The 20,718-nt window shown below is 46.7% G+C and overlaps 1 protein-coding gene across 1 annotated transcript; it reads right to left on the reverse strand.

Moving 5' to 3' along the window:
- Positions 1-1,477: 1,477 nt before the first annotated feature.
- Positions 1,478-19,495, reverse strand: ccnd2a (cyclin D2, a). Its single transcript, XM_086297937.1, has 5 exons — positions 19,085-19,495; positions 17,539-17,754; positions 15,020-15,179; positions 7,904-8,052; positions 1,478-3,073 (listed from the first exon to the last, which is right to left on the reverse strand). Exons 1-5 carry the CDS (start codon positions 19,277-19,279, stop codon positions 2,900-2,902), a joined length of 894 nt encoding a protein of 297 aa, XP_086154063.1. The 5' UTR covers positions 19,280-19,495; the 3' UTR covers positions 1,478-2,899.
- Between the last annotated feature and the right edge of the window lie 1,223 nt (positions 19,496-20,718).

Consider the following 20,718-nt stretch of genomic DNA (forward strand, 5'->3'; position numbering starts at 1 on the left):
AGCAAACGGTCAAACTGTACAATGAACATTTCCAGTCGAATACTCGTTTCATGTTCTTCTATCACCATCTACTTCGGTTTCTGAATGTATCTCTTAAGCAGTAAAATAATTATATTATAATACAAATGTTTATAAAATAGCAGCACACTCAAGTGACACATCACAACTAAGTAATGTTATTTTTTTGTATAAATGAAACAAATTCATAGCTTTTAGCAGCGCAAAAAATACAATAAAATATTGACACTTTTTTTTTTTGTCGATGTCTTCAGTCCTCCTCTGTCCTCTCTTCACTTTGGAATACAGTATCTCTAAGTCTTAGAAAAACCCTTTGTGGGTCTGGTCGCCCCGTAAAATATTATCAAACACAAATTGACAAAGGTGGTCTCAAAATAGAACATATGCAACAACATATTGCAGGAGGAATCACAAGTTTGGGAGAGAGCTTACGTCAGGAAAACAGGCAAAATAAAGGGGTCATACCAAATATTCAGATGGGGGACGATTTGGCAAACGGGTCATGAAATCGCTCAGTTTTACTGAAAATCATCCGATCCCCACATTCACACTCAGCAAAGTTACACATGGTCATGGAAAAACAATAAAAAGAAGTCAAAGACACCTTGCTGTGACAAAGCCACGTGACCAAACAAAACAAAATCAGCCGTCTCGCTTTGTTCTGCTGTCTGCCTGGCAGATGAATCCCCTTGCTAATGATTCGAAGCAGCAAAGCTCACCGGGGAAATGTGTTCACTGACAGACAACTGGCCTGGACGGGCGCTACGGAAGCCAGCACCATAAACAGAAACAAACATAAAGGAAAGAAAACAACAACAAAACAACAACTGACCAACCACTGCGACACAAATTCTTTTTTAAACACAGGCGTTGCTTTATCTTAACATTGCAAACCTCATGGCCCTTTAAAGAACATGTGCAAACCTGGATGTTCAGACCACCCTTGCTGGTAGCGCCCTGCCTCCCTGGCTGTGATGCAGATAAATAGAAAGAAAAATTCAAGTAAAAACAAAATCATTTCTTGACATTGTAAAAGAAAATCGACTCGAGCCCACAGATCAGAAAGCTGTGTGAATTCATGCTCTTATTTGTTCAGGATCAACTTGCAATTTGCGTGACTGGGAATGTTGTTTCTTTGTTTCTTTGTTTGGAATGTGCTTATGCGGAAAGTCGCGGGAAGCCTTTTTTCAATTTGACTCCTCCTTTAAAGGCAAACGACTGATGTTGGGAAACCAGCCCTTCAAAGTAAACCAAAGAAAAGGCTAATGAGGAAAAAAAATGAAACATCTGTTCACCTCCAATCACCGTCCATTTCAATTTAATCATCTCCTGGGGAGCATGTTTGCAAAGTGCTTTGCCATTAAAATCATACAGGGGTGTTGAAAACAACCCTATGCGGTACTCCAGATGAGCTTTGACAGTTATTGTCATCCTCTACCCCTCCCCCAACCCCCCCGCCCCAAAAGATTCCCCAACGCGTGACCTGGCAGCGTACGGTCTTACTTCCTCGTGTCATTTCCACGTAAACGGAAAACCAGGAACATCTTTGTGTGTCGTTGTAGGCATCCGTTACTGACGCAGCCACGGATACCAATTTTATTGTTCGTCATCTTCCAGCCACTGGCTGTACAAAGCCCACGTCTCCCACACAGCAGCAAACTTCTGCACCACTAAAAACTAAAACCGTCTCTGTCCCGCCACCCGGTGCTGTGCCTCTCCCTCAGCCTGCGCTCGTCTCGCTCTGCGCTCACCGACACAGAAGAACGAAACTTTCCTCAAGACTCTCCTGCTCTCACATGTGCCACGCATGCTGTGCACGTTCCATCCAGACACAAGAAACGCCTCATCGCAAAGCGCGACGAACGTGCGATATTTCGTTATCGGAACGGCAGTAATGAACAAACGGCTCGCATAACCTCCGAGAAAGATAACGGCCTCTGTCGTCTCACTCGTGGTCCACGCACACAGGTTTATTGTTGGAGAACAACGAATCACGACACACTGTTAATGCACGACGGCAGCGACGTAGCGTAGATGCCCAGTTCTACGGATGGAGAAAGTATATGTAGCCTCGGCTCGCTCCGCTGTCTTTAAATACACAACTGTAAGCCTGCGACTTTATTCAAGTGCCTTTCGCTGTAGAATCACTGTTAACATAGACACGCACACACTCAGACACGCACACACAAAAACACGCTTGCATCCACAAACTGACACGCACAAGCAGCCAGACAAAAGGAGCTTATTGATCTCTACTATTAATTTCAAAAGACGTCAAATGATAATAATAATAATAATAACAATTACTAATACTACTGATAATTATCATCATCCCGGGTCTTCCCTGATAATGCGATCCACCCACTTTCGGCAAATAGTCTCACGGCTTCCTCAGTCGCACACTCAGCACACAACAGTCGAGGAGCTCGTTCAGCGGCTCAAACGTAACGGTGACAGTACTCGTAACGCAACGATAGAGAAGCCCCAGGGTGATCCCGCAATTTCCAAATAGTTTCCGTCTCAGCCTCATTATCAATCTATAGTTAGAATATAACTTAAAAGATCATACTATACAATCAGGCAGAATGCAAATATGATTGGCTTCCCTTCTGGATATCCAAGGCATCACAGAGCTTCATCTCGGATCAAATTTGATGCATTTATGCTATAACGTCATCGAAAATCTATTCTGCGAGCAGGTGTTTTCGACTTGTAGAACAGAAAATCTACACACAAAAAAAAAACTAGCAAGCATTGCTGTCTTTTGTTTTTAACATTTTTACATTTTGTTCTTTTTTTCTGCTTTTAAGAAAATTGAGTTTTTTTTGTTGGTTTCTATTTTTGTTTTTGTAAATCCTGTGCAATGATGCCCTCTGGTGGTTCACAAGTTGACATCGCGGACGTCTGTCGGGGTGGAGGACTGATCCAGCTCGTCCAGGCCTTTCCCACTCGGGCCTCTCTGAGTTTGCTGCTGTTGCTGTTGCTGCTGCCGTCCTTCGCGTAGGCTGCTCACCAACACGCGCTCGATTTGCTCCTGGCACTCTTTTAGAACATCCTGCAATGCAAAAGACAATCGAGAGGTTACATCAATCTTTTTAAATCTGCAGTCAAGGAAGTGCGTTTTTCCTGCTTCTTCATCAACTCAGAGTTCCAGTTTGGTACGATCGGGCACATTCAAAGCGAGACTTTATCATGAAACTAAAGAGCAAACCAATTCTGTTACTTACAATTTAAACTTAGAAGTTAAACCTTTGAATTTTCTATCAAGCATGTAACACAAATGTTATGCCCTATAATATCAATCTGCTGTTCAGAAAGTGCTTCGGCCACGATGACGGCGTCTCGCTGTGATTTTAAATGACAGCTGACTTTCGAGTTGCTGCTTCCAAAAGACCACAGACATGGGCCAGACCCAAGCATTACATCAGCCCACCGGGGTTGTGCAGCGAATACCATCACTATCGTCCTCATGTAGCCTACGCACATGCACCGGCATGCACACGCACACTCGCATGCATACCTCTGCCCTCCCCCATCCAGCCACCCACCACCTCTGCTGTTCCCCAAAACACACAAAACCCAAACAGGAGTCGTCTTGACAACGGCGGCTGAAAACACAGGTAGTATTAAAGCTATGTTAATTACATCCACCTCCTGTGGGAACACAAAGGTGGTGCTTTTTTAACGAGAGCCAGTCTGTGCGCCCGCCTGCCTGCAGGGGATCCATCTGAGACCCAGCCGCATCGACTTACACCATCAAAGGCCACCAAGGAAAACTGAGAATCCACCTGGGAGACAAACTCCTCAACAGCACCAAGGCCTCTTATCCTTCCCTGGGAGACAGTGCTACAGTGCAGCGCAGTAAGACGGGGGTAGGAAGGGGGGGTTGGTGTAAAAGAGTGCTGAATGGGCTGTTAGCGTCAGAGAAAGGTCAAACTGTTTTAAGGAGGGTCATTAAATACCTAAAGTACCTCAAAGGATCTTTAGTCCCAGGAGCTCAAACTAATTATCAGATTTAAAATGATGACATATGAAATCAAAAAAATCTGTGTTGCTGCAGAACAACAACAGTGAAGCATAAGGTGCAGGTGACCAACCATTAATAACGCACATGAAGAAGATGCCAAGTGTACTTTGCAGAGCTGATTGACTGAGAAACTGGCCTGAGAACAAAATGCTGTCCCTAACAGAGAGCTAACACTGCCCTCTGGTGGTAAAACACTTCAAAAACAACTGAAGCCGTGCTGCTTCCTTTTAGCTCTGTGCACGCACATGCATGCATGACCTGCGCCTTATAGCACGAGACGTCAGTGGGAATCATGACTGAAAAGACGGGTGAAAATGTACCGCTTGTGGAGCGCTGAGACATTCTTTAGAAATTTACAGCTAATTTAAACCTGATGGCCTCAGTCCAGCCCGTTACAGCCTCTGGTGCAGCGGAGCCTCCATGAAATAGGAACCGGGCCCTCACTCATGTCAGAGTTGCTCTCAGGGAGCTGTGGCTAAAGGTCACAATGTCAAAGGTCAAACAGCACAACACATAACAGAAGGAAGAGGATTTATATACTATGTGAAAAAAGAAGCCATTACAAGGCCACTACCAAAATACTAAGTGAGAGCTCCCCTGACGTCTTAATTCTAACAGTTTTTGACTGATCTGGGCTGCACGCCTCTGGGCAAACACTTTCCTCAGCATTGGCTTTGACATGGAGGAAACCCCACCAGAGTCTGTCCCTTAATCTTCTCCAGAGGGTGGCCACTAATGTGGGGGTGTGTTCATGCACACATGCAAAGTCTTCCCACCAACATGTGCCTCATTGGTCATAAAATCTCAATTCCTGTGAGAAAATGGACTCAAACGCCGAACATGTAAAGGAACTGCCTGTGTCCTACCGCAAGAATGCACGCCTTCATTTCTTAAAAGACATTCCCCCCCCCCGTCTGCGCTGCTCTTTAGAGCGGCAGTTCGGATCCCTCGCCAAGCCCCGTGGGCTTTGAGAACCTTTAATGACTTCAGTGTGCGACTACTGGAAACACCGATGCTGTTTCCACAGAAGCTGTAGGTACTCGGACAATGAAGGGGCCAACAGCGCTGAATAAATTCACCACGGGACACAGCGTTGCACTTAAGCATCTTGCTTTGCAGCCTCAAACCGGAAAACACATGACCACCTCTGATCCTTTCTTGTAGTCATAGTCCTCCCTCTGCCCACCCCAAACATGCATCATACTGCAACAGCCTGTCAGTCTGACAAATCGTGGCATGCACTGTATCCCTGGGCGGCCTTTGTGACACTGGCAGCGGGAGGAAGTCGTGCAGACAGACAAAACCAAAAGGAAGAAATGTGTGAAGCGTGGAATGTGTTTTAACTGCTGACTGTACCACACAAGACAGTGTTGGCTACTCTGGGAGGATTTGGTGGTCAGACAGCTGAAACACACACACAGGCAGGGACGCACTACGAATCTCAGGGAATCTGAAAACAAAATATCCCGGGGCTGACGCTGGAAATAAGAAGTCACCACATGACTTGAATTTCCACAAGTTACAATAGAAATGTGACCTTTCCCTTTCTTTAGCCCGCATGCCTGAAACACCACAAGTGATGCCACAGGCTGTGCTAATAGATATAATCCGTCGTAATAAATGCATCTTTTATTACAAGCATTTTGTCCCCAGGAAATAACTGTGATTAAAAAAAGAGGAAGAAAAACAAAGGGAGCAATGAGAAAATGTGTTTCCGGTGTCTTAGCATGTGACCCCGGCTGAAAAAGATGAATGAAAGACTGAGAGAAAACAAATCTGGGAAGCGGTGCTCTTAAACCCTCTCCTGCTGCCGTTTCCTGTTTTAATCAATGAAGAGTAAACCGAACTCTTACATTTCTGCTCATCTCACACACAAACACACACACAGCCCGTCTGCTCGCCCCACAAGGCCACACCAGGTGTTTGCGAGGCAACACGCATTCCTGCAATGGCCCAAAGATGGTGACTTGGCCCTATCGCATTTCCACTGGAAAACCGCAGCTTCTGGATACCACACATGCCAGCGGGGTACCAGGGGGTGGCGTCGGCCACGGCGCTGTTGGCAGCAGCAGCTGCAGCGGTTGGCGAAACTCGGCCTTCATATTTCGCCTGGCTCTTTGGCCGAGCGGCTACGAGTCGCTGCTCGCCGAGCCGCTGTGCCAAAATCACACGGGGTATGTTACGCGTACTCTTTTAGACTCGTACCACCTCGCTGGTGTCTGAAGTCTAAATGAAGGTAGGGTCGCTGCTAAAATGACACAGCATTTCCTCTTTCACCAAAGCCTGCACGCTGAGACTGACAAAGGGCGTAAATAGGACTGACGCCACTTATTAATACTGACAGGTAATTCTGGGCAGTGAGATTTTTTGCTGGTGTTGCACGTGGTGCACGAGCCTGATGCGAGGATCTCAGGAAAATCTTTTAATACCCTAAGCTTTGCTTGGCAGTTCATACTAAAGCCCTATATGTTGAATTAGGACGGGCGCCTTGTGCTTTTTCTCCCGTGTTTACCGCGAGCCGTGGCTTGTCTGAATCCAGGAATGTAAGGAGTTGATCTCTGAGACACAGCGCCACTTAATTCCCCGGAGTCTAAGACCTAGCAGCCTAAAACACACCGAGGCCCTGTGCTGCTGAGGCCAACTATTTGTTTTTCCTCAGCTGCTGAGCGAGACTTCACACAGCTCGCACCAGAGGGAGCCATGCTCTCCAGCAGCGCTGCATTATGGACCATAGGAGGAGACAAGAGAGGTCCGATTGTCGCGAGGGAGGCATAACACCCCCTCGGTGTCCTTTTCACACTTCAACAGCTTTCTTCCACCTCCTCCTCCCCCTCTGCCTCCTTTTCAGGCAGAATTTAACATGCCACGGCCGATGCTCGGGATCTGTGTCGTGCCCCCTGTGCACTCTGCACACAGTTTAGAGTAAGTCTGCCATTACCAACCAAAAGACGTTTTCATCACGTTAGGTATTAGCAGCACTCCTGGCAAGGTGGTGGTTGTGGACCTGTGCTCGACAGCTTACCCTCCGGGGACTAAAGAAGAAGAACTTCACAGGTTACGCTTCTGCCCAGCTACTCGTCTTAGCAGCGAACTACAGACAGACAAAATCCTCTCTGGTGTATGATGAAAGCCAGGAATCTCAGAGCTAGCAGGGGCCCTGCCTGTGTTTGGACGTAGCTTATCCTCTGGTGCAACATTCACTGTACCAGGCAGCCGCACAACAGCTTCACCGGCCTTCCTGTCAGTTACAGAGCGATTTAGAGGAGCCTTTACACGAGGCAGCTGCTGGACTGACAAATATCGATCATTTCTTTAAATGTAGACATTTTAGCTCAGTCTCGTGCTCATTTTTATTAAAATTGGCAGTAAATCTCCCCTAAAATATGCCTGTGTGAAGCCAAAACTCAGTGACATTTCAACTTTTGTCTGTTGCGCACACAGCCCCAACAAACATGTGGCATTTCTTAACTTGCCATGTGCTTTCCAACAGAGTAGCATGTTTGGTCGGGCAAAAAAACAACCCAGTTACTTGAGAAAAGCAAAACCTGTTTGTTTCAGTGGTAATAAGATAACTTAAATGTGTCACTTCACTAGAAATGTCTACTAAAGACTTCCAAAAGTAAGCTTCCAGTGCAGGAAACAGCTGATTAAGCACTGAATCATAGTTACTGTAACACTTGTACTCTGATAACCAGATAACATGTAACCGATGTCTGCAGAGTCACTAATATTTAGTCATACTGATTAAAATATTACTCAGCAACAAATCCCCTACATTCCAGATGTAAGTATTACCTCTTAGCGCTGGAACACGCTGCATATTTAAATCGATCGAGCTACAGTGATAGGTAAACTTACCACTTCTGTGTTTGTAATCTTTGCCAGCAGGTCCGTCAGACTGTCACCCCACTGCGACTGGTCGGCTGAATCGAGCTGCAGGCCGCAGATCGCTGCCCCCACACTTCCTGTAGCGATCATGGATGGAGGGTACATGGCGAATCTGAAATCTGTTAGAGGAATAAAAACGTTTGAGTTAAATGTGAGTTTGTTAGTCTGAAGCACGAGCGTATGAAGTCAGGAAGCACAATCTTTGGTCAGGTGGGTGCATGTATTTACCACTGGTTTCTTTACTGCACGTTTCAGTTCGCAGGGTACAGATACGGTATGATTTAGTAATCTAGCAGTCAGCTAATAAATACTCCTTCTATTGCACCGGCTATGAACGCTGGGCTCGCTAATGACCAGGGGCCTGGATAATGAGGGTTCACTGGGCTTGTAAAGGAGCTGAAAAGCAACCACCCTCACCCCGATGCAGTCCCCCTTTCCCCAGCCCGGCCCCTTTTCTTCCATCTCCTGAGTAAATCGTGTGCTCGCTGAAAAAAGCCCCATAGCGCTTGGAAAAGAAGGAATAAAGAGGCTCAGTGCCTTTGCCAATGCGCACTGCTGTAGGTCCTTTTTCCACGTGTGGTCACAGGCGTGCGTCTCAAAGACCAATAACCTTGTTAGCTCCCCTCGCTGTCATTCATAATGCAAATGAGACAGCTTGTGAACGGGCCAGAAGCCCGAAAAGGCAACTGGCATACAGTGAGACAGACAGGGAGAGGTTTTCTCTTCATGCACGCACACACACACACACACACACACGCACACGCACACACACACACGCACGCACGCACGCACGGACGCACACACACACACACACACACACACACACACACACACACACACACCCTTCTGCATTCTCTCTTTATGTCTTGCTCAACTTCTACCTTTCTTCTTGGGTAACACATGGCCCGCTTGGACGGCCGGTGAATGGCACACATGCCGCCGTCTTTGTTGCTACAACAGGCAGCGGTTTGCATTGGCGGCCCTCCTATCTTTTAGCATATTAATGGAGTGGCGGGCCTATGAGAGGGAAGGCAGAAGAGTGTGACTCCATTGTCCAGAGTCATCACCTCATTTCACCCAAATGAGGGACGCGGCATCCATCCTCTCGCCACCGATTCCAATTCAGCTAGACAGGCTGCACAAAGACCCTGGCTGGACTTGAGGACAGGGGCTTGACAGGGGGGGGAGGAAGACGAAGAGGGCAGCGATGGACGGTGCGGTGACGAGGCAAGCGGGAGAAAAGAGGGGAAGGTCGCAGGCGTGGTGGGAGGAGGGGGAGCTAGACGACTCTGCTGCACATCGCTCTCGAGTCTGCGTCCAGACCCTTGTGAAGTTTTGGAAGAAGAAAAGACTTGCCCTCCAGTGACCCTCACCTCCTGCCTCCCATCCAACCCCCCACCCCCAATCCCTCCCTGCAAGTATTTCTCTGTTCCTGGGCCACCTCTGGGTTAGAGGAGTGAGCAATGGGGGCATAGAAACAGCCTGCACATTAACATATTGCTATATTCAATTGCAAAGCAAACCGCGTGCGATGGCTCTGAAGGAGATTTTTCTTCCTTCTTCTTTTTTTTATTTGGAATCAAAGAGGTAGGCCCTTTGATAGCTGCAGAGGCAGCCTCTCACTGCCTTTTTAACATGCACAGCCAGGCGCTTTCTCATCTTGTGGGCTCAGTGTTGACAAATAAATGAACTTATTATACACCCCTGTGTTAGCCGCTGGGCCTCTGCCAAGGGGGCGATTTATTAAAGGCTACCTCGAGCCAAGAGGAAAGAGCGCACAAAGCCCCCCGGCATTACATCACTGCTGTAAGAGCACAACTTTCTATAGAGGGCTGAGACGACAAAGGCATACAAGGATTTACTGTAAGTGTGCAGCGAGCGCAGAGCGACAGGCGAGGCAACAGACACCTCAGCGACACAGGCGAGAAACAATGCGCCGATGCCTGCGTGCTTTCAGATGCAGACACACACTGACCCCCCCCCACACACGCACGGCACAGATGTTGGTTTGTGGGAGAGCTGAGTGGCAGGCAGTGGGCAGCAAGCTGATTTTTCGCACTCAAGACAAGACAGGTCTGTAGCAGAACAAGGACGTGCGCGTGCAGCCGATGCGGGCTGACACTCGGGCCTGGTGGCTGCTGCATGTGGGGGGAAGAATGGCTGTATTTTAGGAGGCCCTCATTGATATTCATGTTGAGGATAAACAGTGTATGTAGCTGAGTGGGGACGCCTGCGATGGAAAGCTCCCTGTGAGCAGCGGCTGGCTGGCCCGGCCTGCACGCCTCTCAGCCCCTTCAATGGCCCTTTCTCCTCCCTGTGCCCCCTCGTCTCCATTCCTCCCTGTTCCTACCCCATGAAACTTCATCCTCGGGCCACCGGTCGCACATTCTCCTGCCCTACATGGCCCGCTCCATCTGGGTGGCTGCAACGCACACCACGCACATTAAAATTGTAAATTAATTAAAGTTGGAAAGTTGAACAACAGCCAAAGAAAAAGACGGATTTACCCTGACCTCTCTTTCCACAGCGATAAATCAGCTTCTTGTATTCTATACATGTAGCGCTTATTGAACGTGTTTATTAAGGGAGCGCCGTTACGAGGACGCGGGGTTTGGTTGACTGATTAAGGTTAAAAGCAAACATCTCTTTAGGACTGGCATGACAGTATGTTTCACCACTAACGCAACACAGACCGTCAGCCAACACGACCTTCTCAGAAGACAATCCACCTACCGCGGCTGGCCGAGGCCCACACGCCGGCTTTTTTCCACAAATGCCAAACTAACAAACAACAACTTGATATTTCTGTCATTTCCATTGCTTCCTGTCTGGCTGTCACTCTGGAAACAAACTAAAAAACCCAAACCTGTGAGAGTTGCACGCTCTTGCTCAGAATTGTGTGTTAATTGTAAGCTGCCCTTTTAGCCTCTCGCTATCACATCCTGTGTCACAGCTGCAGTCTTGAGTAACATCAGTGTTGAGATGGTCGAGTTGAGTGTTGAGGAGCGTACAGATTTGGAGAGCGATTTTTCTCCCGAACACAGTTACAGTTTAGATTAAATCGACTAAGCTTCATTCAAAAATCTCGGGCTATTCGTCCCTTTCAGATGACATCGTGTGGACTATTGTAATTCAGTGTCTGTACCCAATATACTGTCATGCTGCTCCATCGTTACCTCACCAATCACCACGAATTCCCTGCTCATTGTTAAAGAACGAATAAACAATCTGTAAACACGATGTCGGCTGTGCCTGACAGACAAACTGAGGCACAGCCGGCACCATGCACCGCTCTCCTCTCACAGAAGCATCGCGTCGGCGCCGACAGGCCACAAAGTGACGCTCAGCCACAGGTCAGACGTTTAGCTGACCTCAGTGGCCGCTCACATCAGCTTCTATGCATCTACTCGGCAACTGTCATAACATGACACGCCATTTAAGTCGCATTAGCGTGCCAACAGGTGTAGCACATCTGCAAGCTGCTTTGTAACCCACCCCCTTTGCCTGCTGTGTCTTCATCAGTCTCATCTGATGTGATCAATGTGAGCGATTCTTGTTTTTCCGTCCGAATAGCAAAAACAATCTTCCGTTTAGTGTATCGCTCCTGCAACAACCTCAAAGTGCTGTCGCAGTAGTTTTGATTAGATCCTACAGTTATATTTCCCTGTTCACGTCCTGCTTTTGAAATAAAGAACTAAATCCCAATGACAGCATTTAAAGGCCGTATCAAGTAGCCTTTAAAGAGGAAGACAAAAATGAGGGGACGGTGTGCTGAGAAAAATGTTGAGTCAAACTATCTGGAACCAAAGCATTTACTTTAGTACAAATATTAGTCTTTGTGGTTAACATGACGTCCGAGAAAAACACGGAAGATTTTGATTTCTAAACCTTTTTGCTGGGATAATTGTAGCAGCCGAAGCAAAATGTCTGCGATCTCCGGCGTGACTCAACCAGCCGCAGGATTTATACTGTGGTGCTGATTAAACAGCGAGGTGAAGAGGAGAACTCAGGACGTGCCACTCGATGATTCACCCTGTGTGTCACGTTACTGGGCACATACTGTCAGGAAGCCTTTTCCTGCTTCATCTGTTGACAATGCAGGCGGACCGGACATGATTCCTCACATCAGCGGAGCATGCAGGGAAAGGATAATTCGCTGGAGAAGGTGGCTAATTTGTTCGGGTTCTGACTCATCAAACACGGAGGGGATTTTATGTAAACAAACACCAGCAAAGCTCTTTTCATTGAACACATCTGAGATGAATCATCCATCTTTACAATGCTGAGCCCAGGCTGGAGGGGATTCTCCGTGCCACGGCCGCTTGGAGTCGAAGCTACAAGGAGCATTCCTGCCTCTGGACTAGAGAGACTTAACAGGCAAAACAAAAGAAAGAGGGCTTGTGAATCAAGCTGCGACATTTGAGCTGTCGCCGATTTAAAGACGCAGCTCATAGAACCCAGAAAAGGCCAAAGAGGCCGAAAGCTGCCGGTTTCCAGAAAGCTAAATTGAAACATTCCCAACATGGAGGTTGGGAATAAAATAAACGGAATAATACCAAAGTTACACTGCAGTTGAAAGTAAGCACGGCTTCAGTTCCCTCGTGTTTGTCAGCTAGTGAATCATTAGTTGTCCTGATAAACTAACCAGTTAATCATCAAGTCCCTTCATACGTAGTTGAAAGACACTTCCACATACCAGCAATAAGTGATCAAATACTATTCGGAGACAAAAGAACGAGCGCTCATTACTTGGATCCCAACTTGTAGCGAAATCTGCATTGTGTCGAGTCTCTCTTGGACAGCGCTGCTGGCCCGGATCCAGAGATTTCTTTTGATCAGCTTCTGTGACCATTGTCACCATTCCATGCATACCATTACAGAAAAAATGCACCCTGCCAATATGGCAAGAAGATGGGGCTCAATGACCGCAGCAGACAGGTTGGGCTGCATCTGTCTGCCCCACGCACCCCGTCCATTCTCCCACTTTAACTCGGGTGAATAAGAATAGAAGAGGAAGCTCAGAGTGCTCGGTGTCTGTGTCTAGGAACGGAGGTTCATAATCTCCCTTAATGAGCTTGTTTCTGGGCTATTATCCGGCAGCCTGCCTGAGGGAAACGCTGGCGTTTCCTATCAAGTGGCCCTGCAGCGCTGACCCTCACACGGCTCTGCATATGAAATGTAAGGGCCAAGCCTTTTGTCTCCTTTCTCCCAGTCTCTAGCTGAGCCCCTGAGCCATTTGCATAGTCCTGAATGGACCAGCCAATGTTATTAATTAATACAGAGCCAGCCTGCGCCACCTGACAAAATCCCACCGAGTGGCCCGAACGGAACTGTTTCATCAAAAGAGAGGAGCCATTAGGAACGAGAGGCCTTATTCTCCTCTCGAGAACAGAGAGCCGTGGTTTTACGCGTGGTTTCTTTTCCCGTAAAGGGACAGCGGCGGTGGGACCGAGGCCACAGGTGACCCCGCTGTCGACCGGCTCGTAAACCTAAATCCTCCTGAGAGAGAAATCCTCCTGCGCCTTTACCTTCTCAACTCTGCTCAGAGGACGTCTTCGAGGAGGATTCTCACCAGATAACCCGAAGATTTACAGCTGGCAATGTTTCACAAACGGGTCTCGTATTCCCAGAGATCCTCCGATGCACCAAACCGTTGACTCACTCGTGCTGAATCTTTCCTCATTTTGCCCTCACTTCGTGCTTGCCTGGATACGGAGCGTGTACACAAATAAACGGCCGATGACGGTCCAGAGCGATCTCCACAGCGAGGCTCTCCTAGAGTACAGTGTCAGGAGGACGATTCTCGTAAATTTATTTCCACTGCCTCATTGAAGCAATTACGGACAAAGTGCGCGCCGAGTCTTTCGCAACGTTGCTTGGGGAATAGGTCCGATCCCTGACACGCTGTCATTCCAAACATTAATCCTCTGGCAAAAATACGGGGTGAGACAGGAAAAAAGTGAGATATGAGAAAACTGAGGGAACCGGACTGAGGACACAGGGGAAGTATTAAAAAATGAAGCGTCATCTCAGACTCTGCTGTCTGTATTGAATCCATTGCACAATCGGTGCAGGAGATCGCCTCATGCTGCGATTGTCACGTATCTATTCATCTAACTGTGTACACTCCTCCCAATGTTGTCAGCAGAAGGAGGTGTTTCCCATGTGTGTGTGGGGGGGTGTTAGTTAGCATTCCTATTTGTGACCTGCAGAGAAAATGAAGCAGCTGCTGGTCGCTGACCAGTTTGTGGGGGGCAAAGAGCATTATTAAGGATGACTTGTGCGGTTATCCAAAGTAAACGTTCGCACAAAGTCCTCGAGCGTGCCCAGAAGCAGTGGAAGAAGGTGCTCGTGGCCCCGCCTGCTTTGTAGCTCTGATCGTGGTGACCTGAGGGAAATCTGCCCTATTGCAAACGCCATCATGTCCTCCAGCAGCGGGGCGTGGAGGCGTGTGAAGTTAAGAGAGAGAACGTAGGAAATTTGAAAACATGACATGCCTCAGATTTGGCAGCACAAAAACAATACCCTCCTCTGGCTCTGACTCCCCTCACCCCTCTTGCATCTTTCCCACTTTGACCTCACTCTCCCTTCATATCATGTTGAGGCTCTCGTTCCTTCCATCCCTCCCTGCATGTTTGATCTTACGGGAACCATTCAGCTCAAGTGTAAAAAGACAATGGTCTGCCTGCCTCCACCCTTGTCCGTTTGTCTTTTCGACCCCCTCAATCAGGCTTTGAAGCGTTACTTCAGAGGCTGCTGGGAGAAGACAGACGATGGATGTCAGACCTGAGAGGCTGACACTTTTACGACTAATGCTTTTCTTAGGAAGAATATTTTCTCACTGAAGGTAAGGCTAGCTGTGACTGGCCCATAACAGATCTCCAAAGAAGACTTGGACACGGCCCTGAAAGAAGAAACGGCAAAGACAACACTACAAAGTATGCTAGCGTAAGCCATTAGTGCTTGGTTTGATTTGGCACAGACGACAGAAAAAAGATCGAGGAAAAGATACGGTCATCTTTGGACTCAATTCGTCCAGACTGGCTCAGCGATTCATTGCAGGGAATCGAATCGAACGTTTCCTACCTGTGGCGCAGAGGGCGATGAAGGTCTGGACGTGTTTCCGAATAAGTGCCAGCTTATCCTCGGGCAGCGGCAGCCTTCTCACGATGTGCTCGATGAAATCGTTCGGTGTTACTGCTGCCAGGTTCCACTTCAACTTCCCCAGGACCACCAGTTCCCATTCCTAGAGAGAGCGAGCAGAAAAGGGATGGCGGAAAAACAACTTCAGCTGCAGCTCTGCACTTTTATTGTTTAGCCAGGTGCGCTTGAGCCAAAAGTGTGTTAATGTGACATACACGGCGAGCATCTGGAGGTTAAGTGTTATTGTTATTAGTCTCTGCTCGGCTGGGCCTGGGACAGAGAATCACCAGCAGTGCCACCAACCCAGGTGACCCGGCATCACTGTCTCCCTCCCTGTTGGTGTCTGGCATGTGGGGACTTTCCTAAAGAGGCCCATCAGAGGCTCTGCTGTGTGAGCGCAGAGTGAACACGGATAAGCAGCCTATGTCTGCTGAGCACAGTCAGCATTAAGTATGTCATCTCTTATCTCAATATATCAATCAGAATCCTATTTATGCACTGCAGCACTTAGTTACTATATTTTTCCACATGAAGTGTCTTGAGGAAAGACTGAAACTCCGTTTGATTAATCAGCATCTGAGTCTTTCATTTAGATCTCACAGCAGGATGTGCTGACACGTGCTCATCCATCTGCACGTCTGTAACACGGGGTGAGGATACTAGGTGTGGCGTTCTCTTTTCTGAGACTGCATTGTTACTTTCACTTCCTAGAGGAGGAGGTGATTAACGAAAGAGCTGGTGACTAATTTGGGAAAAAATGTCAGCGGTTTGGTTCCGCACTGCAGCCTTGTGACTGGGAGGATGGATGTTCTTCATTTTCCCTTTAAGAAGGAGAGACCACATGGACTCGGTCATGAGACAATTCAATATGGCCGCCCCTACTAGCAGCATGCATTGTCCCAATCAAAGTGACCTTTGTCAGTCATGTCATGCTTTGCTATCTTGCTGATGTTTGAGAGACTGAGAAACAGGACATGTTCCTGATGAAATCTGGAGTTTCATAAAGTGAAAGCCGTCTTCTTCTGGCTACAGCAACGTTTTTGTCTGATCATTAGCAGCCTCCTGCTATTAAAAGGCGTTTTCCATCCATGACAGTACGCAACACCAAAGCCTATAGCAATAGCTGCGACAAACCTTGCAACACATGCTTTATGCTGACAAGGGTGGCAATCTGGTATCACCCACTTCCTTCTGCTTACTGCCTTCCTCTGGTCACACCTTCTTCGTAAAATTGTGGTTCTCTTTACAAGAAGTTCTTACTAAAGATGAGGACAAAAAAACGATCACATGCCCCGAGCAGCTGATCTGTTTCCTGTATCTGCGTGTCAGCCAAAATACTGCCTTATACAGAAACACAGAAAGGAGGCCTCAGCAAACCAGTTCAAGGACTGAGGGCTTCGTCTGCAGTCTGAACATGAAGGTATCAGAGACGGTTTTTTGTCAAGTGCAGCACTGCATGCAGATGATACGAGTTTCCAGCCACAGCAGCGCATTTTGCTTTTCTTTTCAAAATAAGCTGTTTGAAACTGGAACTTTAACACGCTGGCTCGGAGTCGGAACCTTCATTAAACAAATGAAATTGTCATTCCAGAAAATTACGGGAAAGCAACAAATCAACAGCAGCTCGTCTGGGGCTTGAATGTGCTGCAGCGGCAGTCTGCTCAGTGGGTAGAGCCGCCAGTCAGGCAGCGAGGCAGGCCTGCAACCATCAGCCCCGTCTGAATCATAATATGTGGCCTCTTTCACAACATGGGTGGGATTGGCTGTTGTTTACTGAGGAATGTTTATGTAGCGCCACAGAGCAGGAGGGAAAATACTTATCTGATGTGAAACTGACTTAATTAATTGGTTTGCCAGCACAACAGAGCTTATATTCATTAAACAGGACACAGAATGGTGACTTTTTCTGTACTGTGGGTTTCATGTGCAGTTAGAATCAGAAACAGTGACTCGTGACCTCACGTCAGCAATGTGTGCATCCACAGTTATTTTTGGACACCAGCTAAACTGTAAAAGGCAAACTTGAATTTCTCCGTCTCTCCCTCTCTAGCTCACAGGAACAGAGAACTTTGGCTCCAGTTCAATATGACCTCGCTGATCTGTGAAAAATATCTACCAGCAGATGGCGATGGAGACCACCGCACAGGCTGGAAGGTTACTGTAAAGCCTTGAGGGTCTTATACAGTAAAGAGAGCCCTTGTAGAACAATCCTGCGCTGAGCTCCTTCCTGCGCCTTTCATGTCTAAAGCCTGGACAACCGATTCAGTGAAATGGGGACAGTGTCGAGTATACCTCACATTTGAAACCTTTAAAGAAGGAAATACTCAAGAACAAATCCCGGCTTCCAAACCTGCTCTGATGAAGAAGAAGTTATGTAATATGTTTAACCAGCTGATGGTGACAATGTGAGTCTGCAGATGTGTTACTGCAAACTGCGTGAAACACGTAGAACTGTCGCTTACCAGCAGCTCTTGTGGTCTGATGGAGTTATCTGTGTAGATGCACAGCTTCTCTGCAGTTAATGGACGAGTCTCTTTCAATTTGGATGCAAGAAACATGCACACTGCTCCCAGCAGCTGCAGGTTACACTTTTTGGTGGGTACCACTGCTAGAAATCTGTCTAAGTAGTTCATGGCCAAGGGAAAAACTTCTTCCTCGCACTTCTGCTCCTCACAAACCTATAAGGAGACAGCACACAAGGCGACAACGTTGACGACACGTGACTTCCTTTTCAGCGCTTGAAACGTATAGAAAACTTTTGTGAAATAACGAAACAAAAGAGTGATCACATAAGAGCACATTTAAAATCAATGACACACATAGTTGGGGCTCAGCCAAGAATTTGCGCCCAGCCCAGATCTGTTGCGACATCACAAAATAATTCGAAAGAAATTATTTCACAAAGACTGAAATAACTTTAAGACACATACTCTCAATAGACTCGCATTCCTGCAGTTCATTCACTAAGAAATGAATTCAAGTCACAATCAGCCGAGCCAAAAAAACACCAGGAAAGCGCAGCACACGGAAACACACTTTTTTTAAAACAGTCGTCATATTTTCATAAAATATTTAAAAATAGAAATAAATTATCTGGAGCGACTTTCTTCACACCATAATGTTCAGCAGACTCTTCCACATCATATCCGACAATTCCTATCCGTATCCATGCGCGATAAATATCAAGAAAATGTCAAAATAAGAGGCAAGTCGCAAGCGGCTGGTGTGGCGTGCCTCACCGCCGAGCCGATATAATTATTTCAAAAATTAATTAAAAATCTCCAGTGCGTCAGATTCTGACAATATTTACATGAAAATAAAGAGGAAAGACTGCAGATTGTTTAGAGAAGGCTGTTGACCGGAAATATTTGACGGATCGTCAACAAATGAACAGAAATCTTCGGCAAGTCACTGGAGACCAAAAGAAGCGATAAGGCCCTCGCCCTTCCCGACATTTAAATAGATATCTAAAGCGATCGCAACGCTTTTTGTGATCGAGTCTGTATTTGGTGGACACCTAAGACCCTCTTCTGTCATTACCGACGGTTTTTACGCGCTGTTACTTTGCTTTTGACACTGTAAATCCTCTTAAAAGCACTCCTATAAAAACCAACATGGCGATACAGCGCAAGTCAGCATTGAATTGGGGGAGTGCATACGTGTGCATGAAAAATATTCAGCCTATCTAAAATAATAACATCAAATAATCAACGGGCAACATGTGCAGACACCATGTGAGGCAGATAAAGGAAATCCTCCGGTGCCACAGATGGCACAGCTGCCACTTTCGTAAACGCAGCGATCGGACTTTAAAAATGGAAAGAAATTGCGTTAAACGGCACCGACGAATAATATAAGGAAATAGCAGTCGGAAATATGAGTCGTATGCCATATGTGCTCCTCGGAATATTTCAACCATTGCTCGATAAAGAAATGAAACAAATCGAGAGGCTTTAAAGTCGAGCACGGAAATAATATGTCTTGTCAGCACTCGGTGTTTCGCTATACCTCCAACATCCAAGTGGCCACCATTCTCCTCATGAACGGCTGAATATCTTTCTGGACGCCTTTGAAATAAGAATATTGGGGTAAAAACCTCTCCTCTATAGTCAACAAGCGCTGCAGGACTCTGTCATCGCACAGCAGATTCGGATCGGGACGAGCTCGTATGATGGTGTCCATTTCGAGGCAGAGCAGCTCCATGGTGCTGGTGTTTTCACTGAAGTTAAAAAGTAGGATTTCGCTTTCGGAGACGTCAAAGGCGTGTTGCAGAGCGAAAATGCAAAAAGATGGCAGGAAAAGTCTTTTAGAGGCATAAAAAGCGAGACTGCAGGGGCTCCGTAAGAGTAGTCCTGCCTCTCCTTGTTGAGAACTTTTTCCTCTCTCCCCACAGCTCGCCTCTACTTTCGCTGCCTAAGATCAGGCGCATTTAGCCTGCCCTGCGTCCGCCACTGACGCAACTGCATTACTTCTGTATAGACACAACAAGCTGCATTCCAGTCTCTCTTTCTACTGCCCTGCTGTGAAAGACAACTTTCACCAAACTTGATGCATTTTAGATGCAGATGCACAGCAGTGTAGGGGCAAGCACAGAATAACACCATCCAACTATGGCCACGTTATTTTACTAACTGGGGTTCAAATAAGGCAATTAGAGTTATTCCTGTGGCTGCGTTAAAGCGTTTAGCCTACTGACAGTGCATTCAGGTACAGTCCTTGCGTGCATTTTTATTGGGGGGCTTCTTGTTGATGCTGGTGCCTGATGAACTTATGATGATCGTTACAAAATCAGGATATAGAATTGTTACAATATGTTCATTGTTGCTTTATTATTGCACATATTTTCAGCATCAAAAGGCTCCCAGAAGTCAGCTTTAGTTGATAAAGTGCTTCAAGAGCCCTCTTGTGAAAATAATTTGTATATTAGCTCAGATTACGGAGCCAATGAGAGAACTAATTTATTGATGTCTGCCACTTTTTTCATTGCATTGCAATGGACTCGGTGAACCTTGGTGCAGATGTGATGCATGTAGATACTGTAGGCAAGCAGCCATAAATACAAGTTAGCACTTAAAGATGCACGCACACGCGCGCGCGTCCGCATAGACGTCAAACCCGCCAGCGCACATAGACGGACACACATCATCTTATACTTTTTTTAATAGCCGCCACAAAGCTGCTTGTGGTTTATGAGATAACTTTCTAGGAAATTTCTAGCAGCATTGACTTTTTTTTCTTTTGCATAATCTTCTGTTAAAGATAACACAAAGATGAGACGCGCTGGATTTGCACAACACAAATAATATCAACAGAAAGAAAATCACTATATATATATATATGAATATATATATTTACACACACACACACACACACACACACACACACACACACACACACACACACACACACTTATATACTTTTAATTAGACTTCTGTCATCATTTACATGGAAAAACAAGCAGGTGGAAACGAGAATGTAAGTCGTTGAGCAGATAATTAAAAAAATGACTGCCAAATGATTTAGCCTCACATACAGTCACAAAGAGAATCTGCATGGGTAAATATGTTAATCCCCGTCCCATTCTTAGTCAACTTCAAAGAGCGAGCCGTGAAAGAAACGAGACATCGCTGCATCAGGGGAAG

Source organism: Aulonocara sp. 'chitande type north' Nkhata Bay, linkage group LG7, assembly GCF_057382095.1.
Source record: "Aulonocara sp. 'chitande type north' Nkhata Bay isolate Kocher_YH1m ecotype deep benthic linkage group LG7, A_spYH_male_GT1.1, whole genome shotgun sequence".
NCBI classification, from domain to species: Eukaryota; Metazoa; Chordata; class Actinopteri; order Cichliformes; family Cichlidae; genus Aulonocara; species Aulonocara sp. 'chitande type north' Nkhata Bay.

Excerpts from the sequence above, each read along its gene's own strand:
- ccnd2a (XM_086297937.1), bottom strand. The coding sequence starts at position 19,279 with ATGGAGCTGCTCTGCCTCGAAATGGACACCATCATACGAGCTCGTCCC. Across the intron at positions 15,180-17,538 it reads TCAGACCACAAGAGCTGCTG|GAATGGGAACTGGTGGTCCT; the intron begins GTAAGCGACAGT and ends CGCTCTCTCTAG. Across the intron at positions 8,053-15,019 it reads CATCGCCCTCTGCGCCACAG|ATTTCAGATTCGCCATGTAC; the intron begins GTAGGAAACGTT and ends TTCCTCTAACAG.